Below are 17,450 nucleotides of genomic sequence, written 5' to 3' on the forward strand. Positions count from 1 at the left end.
GAAACTACGTGTAGTATCCGTTAGGGAAAACTAAGTATATTTTAAAAGACTTTTTTTAGTGAAGTTCCTCCAGCAGAAGCCAGTAAGCAGGCATGAATTACATATTTCTTACACATTCTAGAGCCCCGTATGTATATCCATTCAGACCCTTTTTTCCATTATTTTTTGTTACTTTAAGGATTAGTTTGAAAAGGCTTTTGTACTTCTACAGTAAGTAAAAAAATACAACGAACATTCCTGCCCAGAGCCTTTATTTCTCCCTAAAACAGGAGTGAAACCTGAGCCATCTGTAAAGATCTGAGGTAGTACAAAAAAGAAGAAACAAAACACTTCCAAAAAATATTTTAAAAATAAATTTGCATCCAATAGTCAGTAGGTGCTTTTTCACTTGGACAGGTCACCCGTTTAAAAATGAATTTAAAATTTGCGTAGGTTGCCACACTGCATAAAGAAGAATCAAAACAGAAGATCAACTTTGCTAGGTAAGACAAACTATTTTAAATAAAGGTGACACGGACAAAGAAGAGTTGATATCTGGGCAGTTATTGCTGGAAGAGCTTTAGGGGTAGAAAAATGCTCATGTAGCCTATGCTTACAGAACACTTTTCTGAGTGGCTTTAATTGCGCATTACCAGTACTGAGTAGTACACAGAGCGCATTTGATAAATGGGGGAGGAAATAAAGACGAAGGTCCTTCAGGGAGTCAATTAAGCAGCCACCGAGAGAGATGAAGGGGAAGGTATATCAGCAATCCCTGTTGGTTTCCGCTTGACCAGAAAAGCAACCGTACTACCTGCGCACACCCGAGACCGAGGCTCCAGCCTTTCGTTTGGCCAGTAAACCAAAAGCGACCAGTAGAGCCCAGACTAGAGGCTCACTCAACTCACCTCCTGGATGCGCTTCCTGGCCCGCTGAAGCACTTCTTCGTAGCCCTTCTGCCGCAGTTCGCTGAGGCTTTCGTAATACTCCTCGGGATCGTCGGTCTCGGTGAAGAGCACCTGGGAGAGGATCTTCCAGCCGCAGGTGTCCAGGCCGTGGCCCAGGTAGACCTGGAGCTGATAACACAGACTGTCGATTTCCTGCTCGGTCATCTCGGGGGCGCCCCCAAAGAGCACAGTCCACATGCCCGAAGGTTCCTCGGGGAACACCGGCAGGCACGACTCCAACTGCGAGTTCACCGAGCACAGCTGCTGGTGCACGGCGCGCAGGTCCTGGAAAGAGAAGAGTCCGGCCCAGCTGCACTCTTCGGCCGGAGACTCCAGCTCGGCGGCTGGCGGCGGCTGCTCCGCGTCCGACATCGCCAGAGGCGCCTCGTCCTCCTTCACCATTTCCAGCACCTCGATCTCCTCGGAGACCGTCCCAGAGGCGCTCACTATCCGTACAGAGGACACCGGGGCCTCTTTCGGCGCCTGTCTGGCTGCTGCAGCAGCAGCCCCCCCCGCCGCATCGTTGGCTTCAGATGCTCTCTGAACCGGGATGGGTTTGGCCCGCACTGGGCTCCTAAGACGACCCTCCGCCCCTTTGCTGCCAGGACTTCGCAGCCGCGGGTTCCCCAGAAGGCTGCCAGTGCTCCGAGGAGAACCGCCCTCCGCCCAGGCCGAGCTCCGTCGGGGCCCGGGGCTCCTAACCAGAGTTGCAGAGGCAGTGGCCTCGGGCCGGCCCCTGCCCGCCGGGCTGCCAGGCCCGCGGCTCCCGTCAGCTCCGCCGGCCTCGGCGCCCCCTCGCGCCCCCGCCTGCTCCCGGGAGCCGCTCCTCTGCCTCTGGGCCGTCCGGTTGTGGCAGGTTATGGCAAACTTGCCCTCAATCTCGTTCCAGGCTACAATAAAGACGAATTTGTGCTTCTCGCGCTCGTCGAACACATGGGGCCGCACAGCCACCCAGTCTGACTCGAGCGTCTCCTCCAGCGAGAACGACATGGTGGCTCCGACTTAACGCGGGGAAGGGCCGCCGGCCCGGCCCGCTCGAGGACTCCCCGCTGGCTGCGCCGCGCCCCCCGCTCACCCTCGCCGGGCGCTTTCAGCCATCTTAGTGCGCCGGCCGGCTCTCCTCGCTCGTTCGCCCGTCGCTCCGCGCCACGACCGCCAAGCTCCTTTGTGGCGCGGCTCGCGGGAAGGACAATACGCGTCCCGCGGGAAGGACAATACGCGTCCCGGGAGCAGGTAGTTCACATGGTCACGTGCGGCCGGATCTGTTTACAAGCCCCGCGCTGCCGCAGCGTCTCGCGGCCGCCCGCCGCCCCCAGCGCGAGGCCGTGGAGCTGCGTCTGCGGCGCTCCGGAGGTGAGGCGCGGGTCCCGCGGGGTCAGGCCGGCGCTGTGTGCGTCCCGGTCGCTCGCCCAGGTCAAGCTCCCCGCCCCCGCTCCTGCTGCTGCCGCAGAAAGCCGGCAGCGAGTCAGACTGATGAACCCTTCTCCTAAACTCTGCGCCTCAGCATCGCCACAATGTTGCCATTCGACTGCTGACGTCGGCGGCTCCACGAGGGACGTAAACACGGGCACGTGCCGCACGCTGGTGACGCGGCGGCGGCGGCGGCGCGCGCACCCCGCCAGCGCGCGCCGGCACCTCCCCTTGGCGTCCCCTGAGCCAGCCCGGGAGCGGCCGCGCTCCCGACTCTCCTTCCTTCCGCGCATCCTCCTGTTCCTCCGGGCTGGAGCTCGCTGCCGACGGGTTGCCGGCTCCGAGGGCGTTGAGAGTGGCAGGTGTGCCCTGCTGCATAGGTGGCTTCAGAACCCGGGAAAAGAGACTGAGGCGGAGGAACTGAGACGTTTCGCACTCCAGGTATTGAGCCCCTCGAATGTACGTTTGTCTCCATTCTCCCGGAGGAAGCCCGACGGGCAGTCGCTCTTGTGTTCAGAAGTAGCCTGTCGCCGCTGGGAACGGTGTGCTGAACTCTGTGGGGCTCGTCCCCAGCCTGTTAAGTTCTCCTGTAATGCCCTTGAGACCAAAATAAAAAACAAACAAAAAAAAATTCCAGAAGCTTTTCTGGAAAGACAAAGTTTAGGATATGAAAGGAAGGTGTCTGAGGACAGCTCAGTAACAGTCCAAAACAAAATGAAAAATGAAAATGCCATGTCCTAAGAGCAAGAATGTTTATATTTCAGTTCATTGGTGTTTTATTGCTTCAGGTTTCATCATTATGTACTTTTCTGTGAACCTCGTTTTGAGGTCACTGGGCTTTAGCCCTTTTGAAGTTGTGTTCAATTATGGGAGTTCCCAGAATGCATATACAAAAAAACTCATATCAATCTCTGCTATTCTTACTAAAGGATGATGAAACACATTCTTAAAATTAGTAGACTTTATAATCCAGTTTATATTACTGGCATTCTTTTTACGATTAGTGTACAAGTCACAGATATTGTGCACTGTAGTAAAGCACAATGGGAATTAGTTGTTCTTTTACATTTATTCACATTTCTAAACACAAAACCGTTCGGATTAGTCTTGTATTGTTAGGTTCAGTAATAAACAGCTGTTTATTCAGATGACAGAACAGTACTGAACTAAGCTTCAAACTTAGCTCAGTATTGTCTATCTTAAAACTCTAAGCTTCAACACTTGATTCAGTATTGTCCTGATATTTGAATAAACAACCCCCCAAAAAATTTTTGAGACAGAGTCTCACTCTGTGGCCCACGCTGGAGCACAGTGGCACGATGTCAGCTCACTGCACCTCCGCCTCCCAGGTTCAAGTGATTCTCCAGTCTCAGCCTCCCAAGTAGCTGTGATTACAGGCACACACCACCAAGCCCGACTAATTTTTGTATTTTTATTAGAGATGGTGTTTCCTCATGTTGACCAAGCTGGTCTGAAACTCCTGACCTCAGGTGATCCTCCTGCCTCGGCCTCCCAAACTGCTGGGATTACAGGCCTGAGCCACTGAGCCTGTTTGGTTTTTAACATTTTGTACAGTTTGTTATGTGGAACCACAGATTTTCAAAGTTTACAACTGTGAATTTGTGTCAAATCTCAAATGCAAGTCAGAGACATGTTTTGAAAGGCAAAAAGGAGAGAAAACCCGTTTCAAATCTGAATTAGGGGGCTGGGAATGGTGACTGACGTCTGTAATCCCAGCACTTTGGGAGGCTGAGGTGGGCGGATCACTTGAGGTCAGGAGTTCAAGACCAGCCTGCACAACATGGTGAAACCCCCAACTCTACTAAAAATACAAAAATTAGCTGGGTGTGGTGGCACATGCCTGTAATCCCAGCTACTTGGGAGGCTGAGGCAGGAGAATTGTTTGAACCCAGGAGGCAAAGGTTGCTGTGATCTGAGATCATGCCCTGCACTCCAGCCTGGGCGACAGAGTGAGACTCCACCTCAGAAAAGAAAAGAGAAAAGAAAAAAGGTTTGAATTACCAGCTAAGCAAACAGTAGCACATTATAGAAAACTTTCTCTTCTTTTTTGCTAAAAAGCAACCGCAAAAAGTTAGTTTTTCTGATAAGACATTACTGACACAAACCCTTTATGTATAATTGTGAATACAGAGAATGAATGTTAAAAGAATTTGTTTACAAGTTCTGTTCAGAGTAGAGGATGAGAAAAAGAAAAAAAATTATAATAAAAAAAATAGTCCGGGCACGGTGGTTCACACCTGTAATCCCAACACTTTGGGAGGCTGAGGTGGGCGGATCACAAGATCAGAAGTTCGAGACAAGCCTGGCTAACATGGTGAAACCCCATCTCTACTAAACATACAAAAATTAGCTAGGCGTTGTGGCAGGCACCTGTAATCCCAGCTACTTGGGAGGCTGAGGCAGGAGAATCATTTGAACCCGGGAGGCAGAGGTTGCGGTAAGCTGATATCGTGCTGTTGCACTATAGTGCCTCGGCAACAAGAGCGAAACTCTGTCTGAAAAAAATTTATAATAATAATAATAATAATAATAATAATATGTTGGCTGGATGGCTGGACACAGTGACTCATGCCTGTAATCCAAATGCTTTGGGTGAATTGCTTGAGCCCAAGAGTTTAAGACCAGCCTGGGCAACATGGAGAGACACTGTCTCTACAAAAAAATAAAATAGGCCAGGCACGGTGGCTCACGCCTGTAATCCCAGCACTTGGGAGGCTGAGGCAGGCGAATCACCTGAGGTCCAGAGTTCAAGACCAGCCTAATCAACATGGAGAAACCCCGTCCCTACTAAAAGTACAGAATTAGCCGGGTGTCGTGGTCCATGCCTGTAATCCCAGCTACTCGGGATACTGAGGCAGGAAAATCTCTTGAACCCAGGAGGCAGAGGTTGCGGTGAGCGAAGATTGCACAATTGCACTCCAGCCTGGGCGACAGAGCGAAACTGTGTCTCAAAAAAATAAAATAATAAAATAAAATAAAATAAATAGCTGTCCATGGCGGTATGCACCTGTGGTCCCAGCTATTTGGGAGGCTGAGGTGGGAGAATTGCTTGAGCCCAGGAGCTCAAGGCTGCAGTGAGCCATGATCGCACCACTGCAGTCCAGCCTGGGCAACAGAGTGAGACTCTGTTTCAAAATAAATAAATAGGCCAGGCGTGGTGGCTCACGTCTGTAATCCCAGCACTTTGGGAGGCTGAGGTGGGTGGATCGTTAAAGGTCAGCCATTCGAATCCAGCCTGGCCAACATGGTGAAACCCCATCTCTGCTAAAAATACAAAAAATTAGCCAGGCATGGTGGCAGGCACCGGTAATCCCAGCTACTCGGAAGGCTGAGGCAGGAGAATCACTTGAACCCGGGAGTCAGTGGTGGCAGTGAACCGAGATTGCACCACTTCACTCTAGCCTGGGCAACAGAGCGAGACTTCATCTCAAAAATAAATATATAAATAAATGTAAATAAACAATGTTAAATATTTTATGTACATGTATATTAAAATTATAATATTTTGTTAAGTGGTATTAGGAGTAAAACAACATGAAATTATATTTATTCATGGATATAAAATTTTATCTTATCAGAATAGTGCTAGAGAAAATTGGTTCACGGTTACACGGGTGTTAAGTATTTGCTCTCAATACACTGGCCACTGTGTTTTGTTGAACGAGATGTTTCAGTGTTTCTTGTTTGTGGTATCTTAGTAATTGTTATCCTAGAAATGAAAAGAAACAAACCAAAATTCCCATGATAGGTGACTATAGTACTCTACAATTCTTTATTTAGGTCTGTATCTGATTGCCAAGCAAGATCTCTCAGTGTATAAGTTACGCCCTGGGAATAAGCAAAGCTACAGAAAAACCCCACATGCACCATACCAGCCTTCAAATGGCTTAAAACTATTATCTGTTTGAAGTTTTTAGAACTATTGTGCATCGTTAGGTAATTCGGAAACGCTTTAACTCTTTAGTACTTTTCATAAAAACTATAATAGTTTATTTACATAGTGATTTTCAAATTATATAGCATTTTCTTACCTCATAATAGCCATGAAATGTAACTGTGAAAGGAATAAGCATCTTTAATTTATATAGGAGAAAACAGCAGTCCAGATTAGTTAGGTCACACATCCCAGGGTTGGGAGCAGGGAGCAACTTCAGTTCCCAGGTCCATTTGCGAATCCACTGATGTCTCAGTTAGATTCTCCCAGAAGCAGACAGAGAAGTCAGAAATGCAAAAAATGTATGGGGTGCTTGGCGCGGTGGCTCATGCCTGCAATCCCAGCAGTTTGGGAGGCTAAGGTGGGCGGTCGGTCACTTGAGGTCAGGAGTTTGAGACCAGCCTGGCCAATATGGTAAAACCCTGTCTCTACTAAAAATACAAAAATTAACCAGGCATAGTGGTGCACACCCGTAATCCCAACTACTTGGGAGGCTGAGGCACAAGAATCGCTTGAACCCGGGAGGTAGAGGTTGCAGTGAGCCGAGATCGTGCCACTGCACTGCAGCCTGGGCATCAGAGCGAGACTCTGTCTCAAAAAGAAAAAAAAAAAAGTATGGAGGTGACACCTGTGAAAGAGAAGGGGCAGAGGCAGAATCGGGCAGGCTAATCCAACAGGGATTAAACAAGTTCCTCATAGCTGGGCACAGTGGCTCATACCTGTAATCCCAGCACTTTGGGAGGCCAAGGCGAGTGGATCACCTGAGGTCAGGAGTTCGAGACCAGCCTGACCAACATGGAGAAAACCCATCTCTACTAAAAATACAAATTTAGCCAGGCGTAATCCCAGCTACTTGAGAGGCTGAGGCAGGAGAATCGCTTGAACCCAGGAGGAGGAGGTTGCAGTGAGCCAAGATCACACCATTGCATTCCAGCCTGGGCAACAAGAGCAAAACTCTGTCTCAAAAAAAAAGAAGTTCCTCATTGGGTGGATATAGCCAGGCCTTGCTCAGTCATTGGCTGGGGACCACCCTGAGAAAAGTACAGGATAAAAACCTGAAGCTGACGCTGAAGACACTAACAGGTGGGGACTGTCCACTTACCACACTCCTTGCAGCTGGGGGGTGGCTCCTTTCTAGAAGGGGGATCTAATTGATGCATCTCCACAACTGCCACAGTTTACCTTGTGTGCCACACGGATCCACTTCATAAAAACACGTGGGAACCATCTCCTCTAGGTCTCTGCTAGGCCTCTTTTCCTGAGGGAAAACAAAAGAGGGAGGTTATCGGGGCAGACTACAGCCTCCATAGCCATAGTTGATCTCACAGCCACAACTGGTACTGCTTTTTCTCTTTTCTTCTTAATTTTTGTTTGTTTGTTTGTTTAAGACAGAATCTTGCTCTGTCACCCAGGCTGGAGTGCAGTGGTGCAATCTCGGCTTACTGCAGCATCTTCCTTCTGGGCTCAAGCAATCCTCCCACCTCAACATCCTGAGTAGCTTGGGACCGTGGGTATGCACCACAACGCTCAACTAATTTTTTTTTTGTAGCGACGGCTGTCTCCTTATGTTGCCCAGGCTGATTCCGAACCCCTGAGTTCAAGCCGTCCTCCTGCCTTGGCTTACCAAGGTGCTAGGACATTTATAAGATACACAAGCAGTAAGGGTACACCTAGCCCAGCAATGGCCCTCGGAAACCAAAAGTGTTCTCCCCACTGGAGGCCACATACAAGATTCCATCTGTATCTTTTTCCTTCTAGTAAAACTCTCCTATAGTTAGGCTGGACTGTTTTTTGTTTGTTTGTTTATTTTTTGAGATGGAGTTCCGCTCTTGTTGCCCAGGCTGGAGTGCAATGGCACAATCTCGGCTCACTGCAACCTCTGCCTCCCAGGTTCAAGCGATTCTCATGCCTCAGCCTCCCGAGTAGCTGGGATTACAGGCATGTGCCACCACGCCCAGCCAATTTTTTGTATTTGTAGTAGAGACTGGGTTTCTCCATATTGGTCAGGCTGATCTCGAACTCCCGACCTCAGGGGATCCGGCTGCCTCAGCCTCCCAAAGTGCTGGGGTTACAGGCATGAGCCACCATATCCCGCCAGGCTGGACTGTTTTATCCACAAACAGAAGATGCCTTTTCAGAAGGAAGATGGATTCTTTTCCATCTTCATGATGATCCACATGAACTGAGCCACAGATGGAACTGAATGGCTGTCAGATGGAACCAAGTTCTTCTGTTTGTCAATGTCAACAATCTGAGAGCCTGAGACTTTTTTCTTCCACAATCACTGGAACCCGGTCAGGTTGTTTCACTCTGATCTTCAGGAACTGCATGCATCTGTTTTCTAGCGAGTGGTTCTTCTTGAACATCCACTTCAGGGTGGTGGCAGGGAGGGGACATAGCCGGCTCTAGAAACCACAGAGCTCAGCGCAACCACCATGACAACAATGGCAGTGGCAACAACACACAGGCCTGTTGTTTACTCTTAAGGGAATGTCCTGACCACAGGATGTGCAGAAACTTTACGGAGGTAGCAAGTACCTAATTTTTTTGCGGTTTATCTTGCTCTAGAGTGCATGTGCCTTACCGGCATTTCCAGCATGTTAGTAGTCTCTTACTTATCCTGGCCTCATCAGCATGATGTCATCATTGTAATGAATGAATCAACATGATATTCTGCAGTTTGTCCAGATGGTCCCAATGTCTTCAGGCTATATTATGACGGATGGTCGAAAGTTAACATAGCCCTGGAGCACATTGTTGCTGATCATCTTTCCTAACTGATAGAAAAGAACACATTTGCCAAATCAATGGCTGCATACTCTGTACCAGAGATTGTATTATCTGTTTTAGCAAAGATACCACATCTAGCCTAGCAGCTGTGATCAGGTCTATTTCTTGGTTGAACATTACTCTCCAGATCTGTCTGGTTTTTGCAAGGACCAGACCAGCAAGTTAAAGAGAGGTAGGACAGGGACCAGCATGCCTGCATCTTTAAGAGTGGCCCTAATTTCTGCCATCCCTCTCCAGGATTATACTGGTTTTGATTCACTATCTTGGTGGGAGGGAGGCAGTTTGGGAGGCTTCTACCAGACCTTCCCCACTATCATAGCCCCCACCAACAAGTACAGCCTGTGGGTTACTCTGCCACAGTGTCAATCCCAATGAGATATTTGGGGACCAGGGAAATATTCACCAGGTGATTTTCATAGACCACTGGACTCACTCTTGGGCCAGGGCTTCACTTACTGGCCCCTGTAGGCCCCCACTCTAACACAGCCCATGATGATGTTTCCAGTCATTGAGTATCTGTGTCAACTTGGACCCTGTCTCCAGAAGTCCTTGGAATGTTGGAGTAAATCCCTCACTCCAGTGAGCAGTCACTCATGTCTTCCACAGAAGAACTGGAAAAATCACTATGTATTGCAGGGTTCTTGGTACTGGGATCTGGCCATCTCTTAAAGCAATGAACATTAGATCTGAAAACTGATTTAGGTGCAGAAACTGGGCAAGAGAGATCCTTTTGGGTAACTGCCCTCAGCCTCCTGCTCATCTACTCTTGCTCTATTTTGATCAGTACATTAAGCTGTGCCTGTTGGCTGCCCAGCTATTCTGCTCCTAAGGATGTTGTTTTCCATTAACCATAACTGTGGACATTGTGACCCTCTGGATTTTGATGGTCAAGTGGTAACACCTGGCCTCTACTGCGGGTCTTTTCATCGTCGTTGCTATTTGTGAGCCAAATTATATGACTGCTTCACTGACCATTAACCCTGGCCTGTGGAGGAGAGCCACACTGAACTCATGACCATGCTGGGGCCCCTCCCACCATCACATTACTAGTGCTTTTGGTAAATAATGTGTCCTTTGAGCTTTCCTGGAGAACATTACTCTTTATTTTGCCCCGTGTAATTTATCCATTCCAGCATTCCCACTTCCTGAGCCTTTTACTCCCTTTCTCTTCCCTATACCATGGGAAGCATTTTAATAGTCTCTGTGAGGGCCATTGCTTTTTTCAGGTTTCTAGGAGTACCCTGGTAGCAAGTTTCATTATCCCCTGGATGCAACCTCACTCCTTGCAGTTCGGTAGCAAATACTTTCTTGAAAGGGGGTTTGAGCAGTTCATATCCTGATCTGCTATGAGTATGCTTTACATTATGTCAATTGTGGTCAGTTATCCTTATTTTCAACTCCCGAGTGGCTAGAGAGGAAAAGGAAAGAAATGATTTGAGGAAAGTTGGGAAGCTCTGGACAGTGATGCCCAAGAGACCTGGCACCACTTTGGGAGACATGGTAATTCACTCTGCACATGTTCTTCCTCAGCAAGGGGGGGTTTTCTCAGAAGGGACACAAGAGGAAATCGTACTCAGTGAAGTAAATGGAAAGAAGAGGGAGCGTGTCTGCCTGGCTCCTTCTCTCTGCTTTCCTCAGAGTCAAGTTTCACCCCACAGGGAGTTCACACTTCCATGTTTCCTCATCCAGCCTTTCAGGAAGCCAGAGTCTGTGGTCTAGTGTGGCATTTCAGCCAACCTAGAAATGGAGGGTGACTTAGCACAGAGAGGTTCGACAAAGTGGGGTATGCAGGCCACTGACCTCTGCAAGGGCAGCAGTTCTGGGGTGCTCTGGAATACAGGCAGTGCCTTCGGAAAGTAGAGCAATTGAAGACGGTTGAGAAGGTGAACAAAGTTTACATCTAACAAATTTTAAAGTGTTATTATTTTTATTTTTGTATTCTTGGGTCTCACTATTTTGCCCAGGCTGGAGTGCAGCAGCTATTTGCAGGTTGGATCCCACTACTGATCAGCACTGGAGTTTTATTTTATTTAATTAACTTATTTATTTTGAGACGGTCTTGCTCTATTGCTCAGGCTGGAGTGCAGTGGTGCAATCTCGGCTCACTGCAGTCACGCCCTCCCAGGCTCAATTGATTCTGCCACCTCCGCCTCTGGAGTATCTGGGACTACCTGTGGGTGCATGCCACCATACCCAGCTAATTTTTTATTTTTTGTAGATACAAGTTATCCTATGTTGCCCAGGCTGGTCTCTAACCCTGGGCTCCAGCAATCCTCCCACCTCAGCCTCCCTAAGTGCTGGGATTATAGGTGTGAGTCACTGTGCCCAGCCAATAGAATAAATTGGACTATTCTAAAGTTTAACAGTGCCTAAGAGCATTATGCTTAATTAAAGACTAGCTGGATGTGGTGGTTTACGCCTGTAATCCCAGCACTATGGGAGGCCGAGGTGGGCGGATCCCTTGAGTCCAGGAGTTCAAGTCCAACCTGGGCATCACGAAGAAACCTTCATCTCTACCAAAAATACAAAAATTAGCCAGGCATTATAGTGTATACCTTTAGTCCCAGCTGCTTGGGAGGATGAGGCAGGAGGATTGCTGGAGCCCGGGACGTGAAGGTTGCAAAAAAATAATGACTTTTAGTGTTATAACAGATACAACGCATGTTCACTGTAGACCAATTTAAAACTATAGATAAACCAAAGCAACAAACTTTTTTCTTTTTCTTTTTTTTTCTTTTTTAAGAGACAGAGTCTTGCTCTGTCGCCCAGTCTGGAGTGCAGTGGTGCAATCACGGCTCGCTGCAACCTCTGCCTCCCAGGTTCTAGCAATTCCTGCCTCAGCCTCCTAAGTAGCTGGGACTACAAGTGCACACTGCCGTGCCCATCTAATTTTTTGTATTTCAGTAGAGATGGGGTTTCACTGTGTTACCCAGTCTGGTCTCAAACTCCTAAGCTCAGGCAATCCATCCGCCTCACCTCCCAAAGCGCTAGGATTTTAGGTGTGAGCCACCGCACCAGGCCAAGAAACTTTAAATACTACCTAGAGACAACCACTTTTAAAACTTTAGTGTATGTCTTTTTATACCATTTTCTAGGCTTCTAGGCTCATTTGCAAAAATGAGATACCACTGTAAATACTTAGTCTGTAAATTATCTTTTTCAGGAGTCTCTCTGAACCTACTCTTCTGGCTCAGGGAGCTGTCTTATAACATAAATAAGTAAATAAACTATTTTTTTTACAATGGTTGTTGAAGATACTAACAAATATTCAGGGCTGGGCACAGTGGCTTATAGCTGTAATCCCAGCACTTCAGGAGGTCAAGGTGGGAGGATTGCTTTTGCCCAGGAGTTTGGCACCAGCTTGGGGAACATAATGAGACCATCTCTAGAAAAAGAAAATTAAATTCACCTTTGGTATTATATTATTAAAATTCCATTGGGCCAGGCGCGGTGGCTCACGCCTGTAATCCCAGCACTTTGGGAGGCTAAGGAGGGTGGATCACAAGGTCAGGAGATCGAGACCATCCTGGCTAACACGGTGAAACCCCATCTCTACTAAAAAAATAAAAAAAATTAACCAGGCATGGTAGCGGGCACCTGTAGTCCTAGCTAGTCGGGAGGCTGAGGCAGGAGAATGGCGTGAACCCAGGAGGCGGAGCTTGCAGTGAGCCATGATCACACCACTGCACTCCTGCTGGGTGACAGAGCGAGGCTCCTTCTTAAAAAAAAATGATAATAATAAATAAAAAATAAAATAAAATTCTGTTGTGCATTTACACAATAATTTACCTTATCAGTCCCTTCAGAAGAACATTTAAGTTGTTAGCACTTACATCCTTGCGGCTAAATCTTTGAGCATATCCTAATATCTCTCTGTTTTTAATGACCTATCTAAGGAATCCTTTGAAATCTATACATTTAACTGCTGTGTTAGCTAAGAGCCTCCAAAAAGGCTGGGTGTGGTGGCTCGTGCCTGTAATCCCAGCACCTTGGGAGTCCGAGGTGAGTGAATCACTTGAGGTCAGGAGTTCAAGACCAGCCAGGCCAACATGGTGAAACCATGTCTCTACAAAAAATACAAAAATTAGCTGGGCTTGGTGGCTCACTCCTGTAGTCCCAGCTACTCAGGAGGCTGAGGTGGAAGGATGGCTTAAGCCCAGGAGGTGGAGATTGCAATAAGCCAAGATTGTGCCACTGCACTACAACCTGGGCAACAGAGCCAGACCTTGTCTCAAAAAAAAAAAAAAAAAAATTGGCCAGGTGCAGTGGCTCGCGACCATAATCCCAGCACTTTGGGAGGCCGAGGTGGGCAGATCACCTGAGGTCAGGAGTTCGAGACCAGCCTCAACATGGAGAAACCCCATCTCTACTAAAAATACAAAATTTGCTAGGTGTGGTGCTGCATGCCTGTAATTCCAGCTACTTGGGAGGCTGAGGCAGGAGAATTGCTTGAACCTGGGAGGCGGAGGTTGCGGTGAGCCGAGATTGTGCCATTGCACTCCAGCCTGGGCAACAAGAGTGAAACTCCATCTCAAAAAAAAAAAAATCCTCCAAGAAGCAATTACAAAAATGGGATCAGATGTGCAAGCAATTTTGGGGGGAAATGCCTATGGAGGAAAATGAGAAGGAAGCTGGAGCAAGAACAGAGCAAAGATGATCCAGGTCAGACCCATATGAAGGAGAGGGAGAGGAAAGGAAATTTCAGTAAAAAGCATCTTAAGAGTAGAATCCGTCTAAGAAAGTTTTCACTAGGCCAATGGGGAATCCTCAAGGCAAAGTTACCTGACTTTTGAGTCTCACAGAAGCGGGCCTGCCTGTCTCCCTGCCACACTCAGTCATTGGCTGAGAGCAGCCTAGGGGGGTGTGGTGGATTCTGAATGTGTCAGTCAGGGCCCTCAGTCTATCATGCTGGGAGATCTGAAAGGAATGTTCTCGTGGCTGCCACAAACACCATCTGTGCTTTAAAAAGATTTGGTACTACTCATTCACTGATTCATGACACATTGAGAACACAAATATGAATAGGGATGTGGTGTTTACATTCTAGTAATTCACTTCAGTTTGAGTGGATTATCACAAATCATTTTTTTAGAAATAGACTTTCAGAATCTCCTAAGCAGATTTTCAGAGTATGGCTTTATTCCGTTGTTTGAAATAATTTTTCAAATTCTAAGCTAAATAATAAATGGAGTTTGAGTTCTTCCTCACTTTGTAGTACTCCTTTCTCTATTCATCTTACCTAATGTCAAAAATCTGAATATAACTTAATAAGGTTTAGAACCGAAAGCACCTTTGCAAAATTATGACAGTAAGAGGAATCTGACATAGTTGACTTCGTCTTGCTTCTGACCTCCAAGCTGTCCTTGGTCATTCTAGTGCATCGGCCAAGCTAACTTGGGGAGAAATTTGTAGTTTAACTTGAAAGCAAGGATGATAAATAGTCTCTCCCTCCCTTCTTGCTCAGGGACTGACAACTGCCTTTGTAAGACTAATGAAAGGCCACAAGAATAGGATTATGGGAGGGGTCTGAACTCTGATAAAATGTAGGTGTAGTTTCTATAATTTCTTACTGCTCAGGATTCATGTGGCCAGAGGTCACATGATAGGTATAGTCTCTATAGTCTCTTACAGCTCAGGAGTCATGTGGTCAGAGGGCACAAGATTTGTGACTTCCCCAGTTGCTCCTATAGATAACATCACTATTGTAATACCTAAGATGGGTTTTTTGAGAGATTTTTCAGACTCAATCCTACCTGGCCGGGTGACTCAACTGGTTCTGTGGCCCCATCCAGAAGCAACTCAGCACAAGGACCATTTTTCAAACCCCTGGGATTTCCATCCCCAACCAATCAGCAGCACCAATTCCCTAGCCCCCGTCACCAAATCGTCCATAAAAACTCTAACCTGCAAGCCTTCGGGGAGACTGATTTGAGTGATAACCTCAGTTCTCCCATGTGGTTGGTCTCATGTCAATTAAACACTTGCTCTACTGCAGTGAATTCATTTTATCTGTGCGGTGGGCAAGAAGAACCCATCTGGCAATTACAGAACCTAGAACAATAACTGCATTTCTAAAAAGTATTTTTGAGGAAAAGAATAATATACACATCCCCATATGCACATTTATCTTACTTTTTAATCATTATATGCCTTATATATATCATATTGCAATATATTTATGGTACTTTTTGTTTTTAAGATAGAGTCTCGCTCTGCTGCCCAGGCTGATGTGTAGTGGTGAGATCCCAGCTCACTGCAAGCTCCGCCTCCCGGGTTCAAATGGTTCTCCTGCCTCAGTTTCCCAAGTAGCTGGGATTACAGGCGCCCACCACCATGCCCAGCTAATTTTTGTATTTTTAGTAGACACAGGGTTTCACCATGTTAGTCAGGCTGGTTTTGAATTCCTGACCTCAAGTAATCTGCCCGCCTTGCCCTCCCAAAGTGCTGGGATTACAGGCATGAGTCATGGCACCTGACCAATATATACATACATGGTTTTGAGTTAGAGTTTTATAGCTGCTTTAACAAATTACCACAAACTTAAAGACTTAAAACTCAAACTTTTTAAAGTTCAAGAGGTCAGAAGTCTGAAATGAGCCTTACTGGGCTAAAACCAAAGTGTCTGAAGGGCTGCATTCCTTCTGGAGGCTCTAGAGCAGAATCCATTTCCATGCTCTCTCTAGCTTCGAGATGCTCCCCACATTTCCAGGCTGTGGCCTCCTTCCTTCATCTTATAAGCCAGCAACAGTGGGTGAAGTTCTTTTCTCAGTACATCAGTCTTTCTCAGGGACAGATCCTACTTCTATTACCAAATCTCTTTCTCTGACTCTTGACTTCTACCTCCCTATTCCATTTCTAAGGACCCTGTGATTACATTAGTCCCACCTGGATAGTCCAGGATGCTCTATTTTTGTTTGCCTTTATTTTTAATTTTTATTATTTTTTTAAACAGAGTCTCACTCCATCACCCAGGATGGAATGTGATGGTGCAGCCTTGGCTCACTGCAACCTCTGCCTCCTAGGTTCAAGTGATTCTCCTGCCTCAGCCTCCTGAGTAGCTGGGATTACAGGCATGCGCTACCACACCTGGATAATTTTTGTATTTTTAGTAGAGATGGGGTTTAGCCATGTTGGCCAGGTCTCTCTCAAACTCCTGACCTCAAGTGACCCACATAACAGCAGAGGTACTGCTCCTTGCAGAGAAGGGCTACCCCATAGGCAATGTGCCCAGAGTAGCCATGGATAATCTATTTTAAGATCAGATGATTAGCAATCTTAATGCCATCTGTAACCTTCATTCTCCTTTCTCCCTTTGCTAATTAACTTACATATTCACAGATATCAGCGATAAGCACATGTATAACTTGTGATGCGGGAGGTATTATTCTGCCCCCAGGTGTTATAACCAAAGCCTCCAATACAGTGTTGATTAGGAACACTTCTGGTGTTTATTAGTAATCTTCTGGACAGTCATGAAAATAATTCTACAAATTTATCATTCTTAAGGTACTTGGCATAGATAGCTTTTCGTAGCTATATGTTATTATATAAGTTTTCTACTTTTTTTTTTTTTTTTGTAGAGGCAGGTTTTCCCCATGTTGCCCAGGCTGGTGTGGAACTCTTGGCCTCAAGTGATCCACCCACCTCGGCCTCCCAACGTGTGGGATTACAGGCATGAGCCACCACACCTGGCCAGAAAGTTTTCTTCTATCCTTTTTTTGTTGTTGAGACAGTGTCTCACTCTGTCTTTCAGGCTGAAGTGCAATGGCGCAAGCACAGCCCACTGAAGCCTCAGCCTCCCGGGTCAAGCAGTCCTCCCACCTCAGCCTTCCTAGTAGCTGGGACTACAGGTGTGCACCACCACGCCTGGCTAATCTTTGTATTTTTTGTAGAGATGGGGTTTTGCCATAGGCTGTTTTCTTCTATTCTATGGTTCTCATACTACTACTTTGTAACAAGCCATTCTAAGATTTAAAGTGATGCAAAACAATAATTTATTATTATCTCTCTTGTCTCTATAGGGTTTACTTGGTGGTTCTGGGCTTGCTTGGGTGGTTCTCACTTGGGGCTTGACCAGACTGGATGTCCAATATGGCTTCTCCACTCACGTGTCTGGGGCTTCCGTGCTCCTCCATAGGGCCTCTCTCTCCCACAGAGTAACTTGTAGCATATATTGAGATAATCATATTTTTCTTCATTAATCTGTTAATGTTGATAGAATTTAATGCAAAGGTTGTTTACTAGGGTGTGCCCTTTGTGGAAAACAATGGGAGGGAGCGGAGAGGGAAGATGAACATGCCGTGATGGGGACCCAATAGCCCTGACTCCATGGGGAGCTATGGAGCTAAGTTGCTCCTACAGTGGATCAG

At 46.8% G+C, this 17,450-nt stretch overlaps 2 protein-coding genes and 1 pseudogene across 6 annotated transcripts in view; 1 reads left to right on the forward strand and 2 right to left on the reverse strand.

Moving 5' to 3' along the window:
* The window catches only part of JMY (junction mediating and regulatory protein, p53 cofactor), an 88,271-nt gene extending 86,322 nt beyond the window's left edge, over nucleotides 1–1,949 (reverse strand). For both annotated transcript variants that reach the window (XM_030927534.1, XM_010364100.2), the window contains exon 1: nucleotides 888–1,949. In XM_030927534.1, coding sequence (XP_030783394.1) covers nucleotides 888–1,916 — 1,029 coding nt within the window. In that variant the 5' untranslated portion in view covers nucleotides 1,917–1,949. The remainder of the gene's footprint in view (nucleotides 1–887) is intronic.
* A 184-nt stretch (nucleotides 1,950–2,133) lies between these two features.
* LOC115896493 overlaps nucleotides 2,134–17,450 on the forward strand; it is a 152,587-nt gene continuing 137,270 nt past the window's right edge. For all 4 annotated transcript variants that reach the window (XM_030927537.1, XM_030927538.1, XM_030927535.1 and 1 more), the window contains exon 1: nucleotides 2,134–2,777. In XM_030927537.1, the coding sequence (XP_030783397.1) occupies nucleotides 2,169–2,777 (609 nt within the window). In that variant the 5' untranslated portion in view covers nucleotides 2,134–2,168. The remainder of the gene's footprint in view (nucleotides 2,778–17,450) is intronic.
* LOC115896471 lies at nucleotides 7,962–17,216 on the reverse strand (annotated as a pseudogene).

This window comes from Rhinopithecus roxellana, chromosome 3 (genome assembly GCF_007565055.1).
Source record: "Rhinopithecus roxellana isolate Shanxi Qingling chromosome 3, ASM756505v1, whole genome shotgun sequence".
NCBI lineage: Eukaryota > Metazoa > Chordata > Mammalia > Primates > Cercopithecidae > Rhinopithecus > Rhinopithecus roxellana.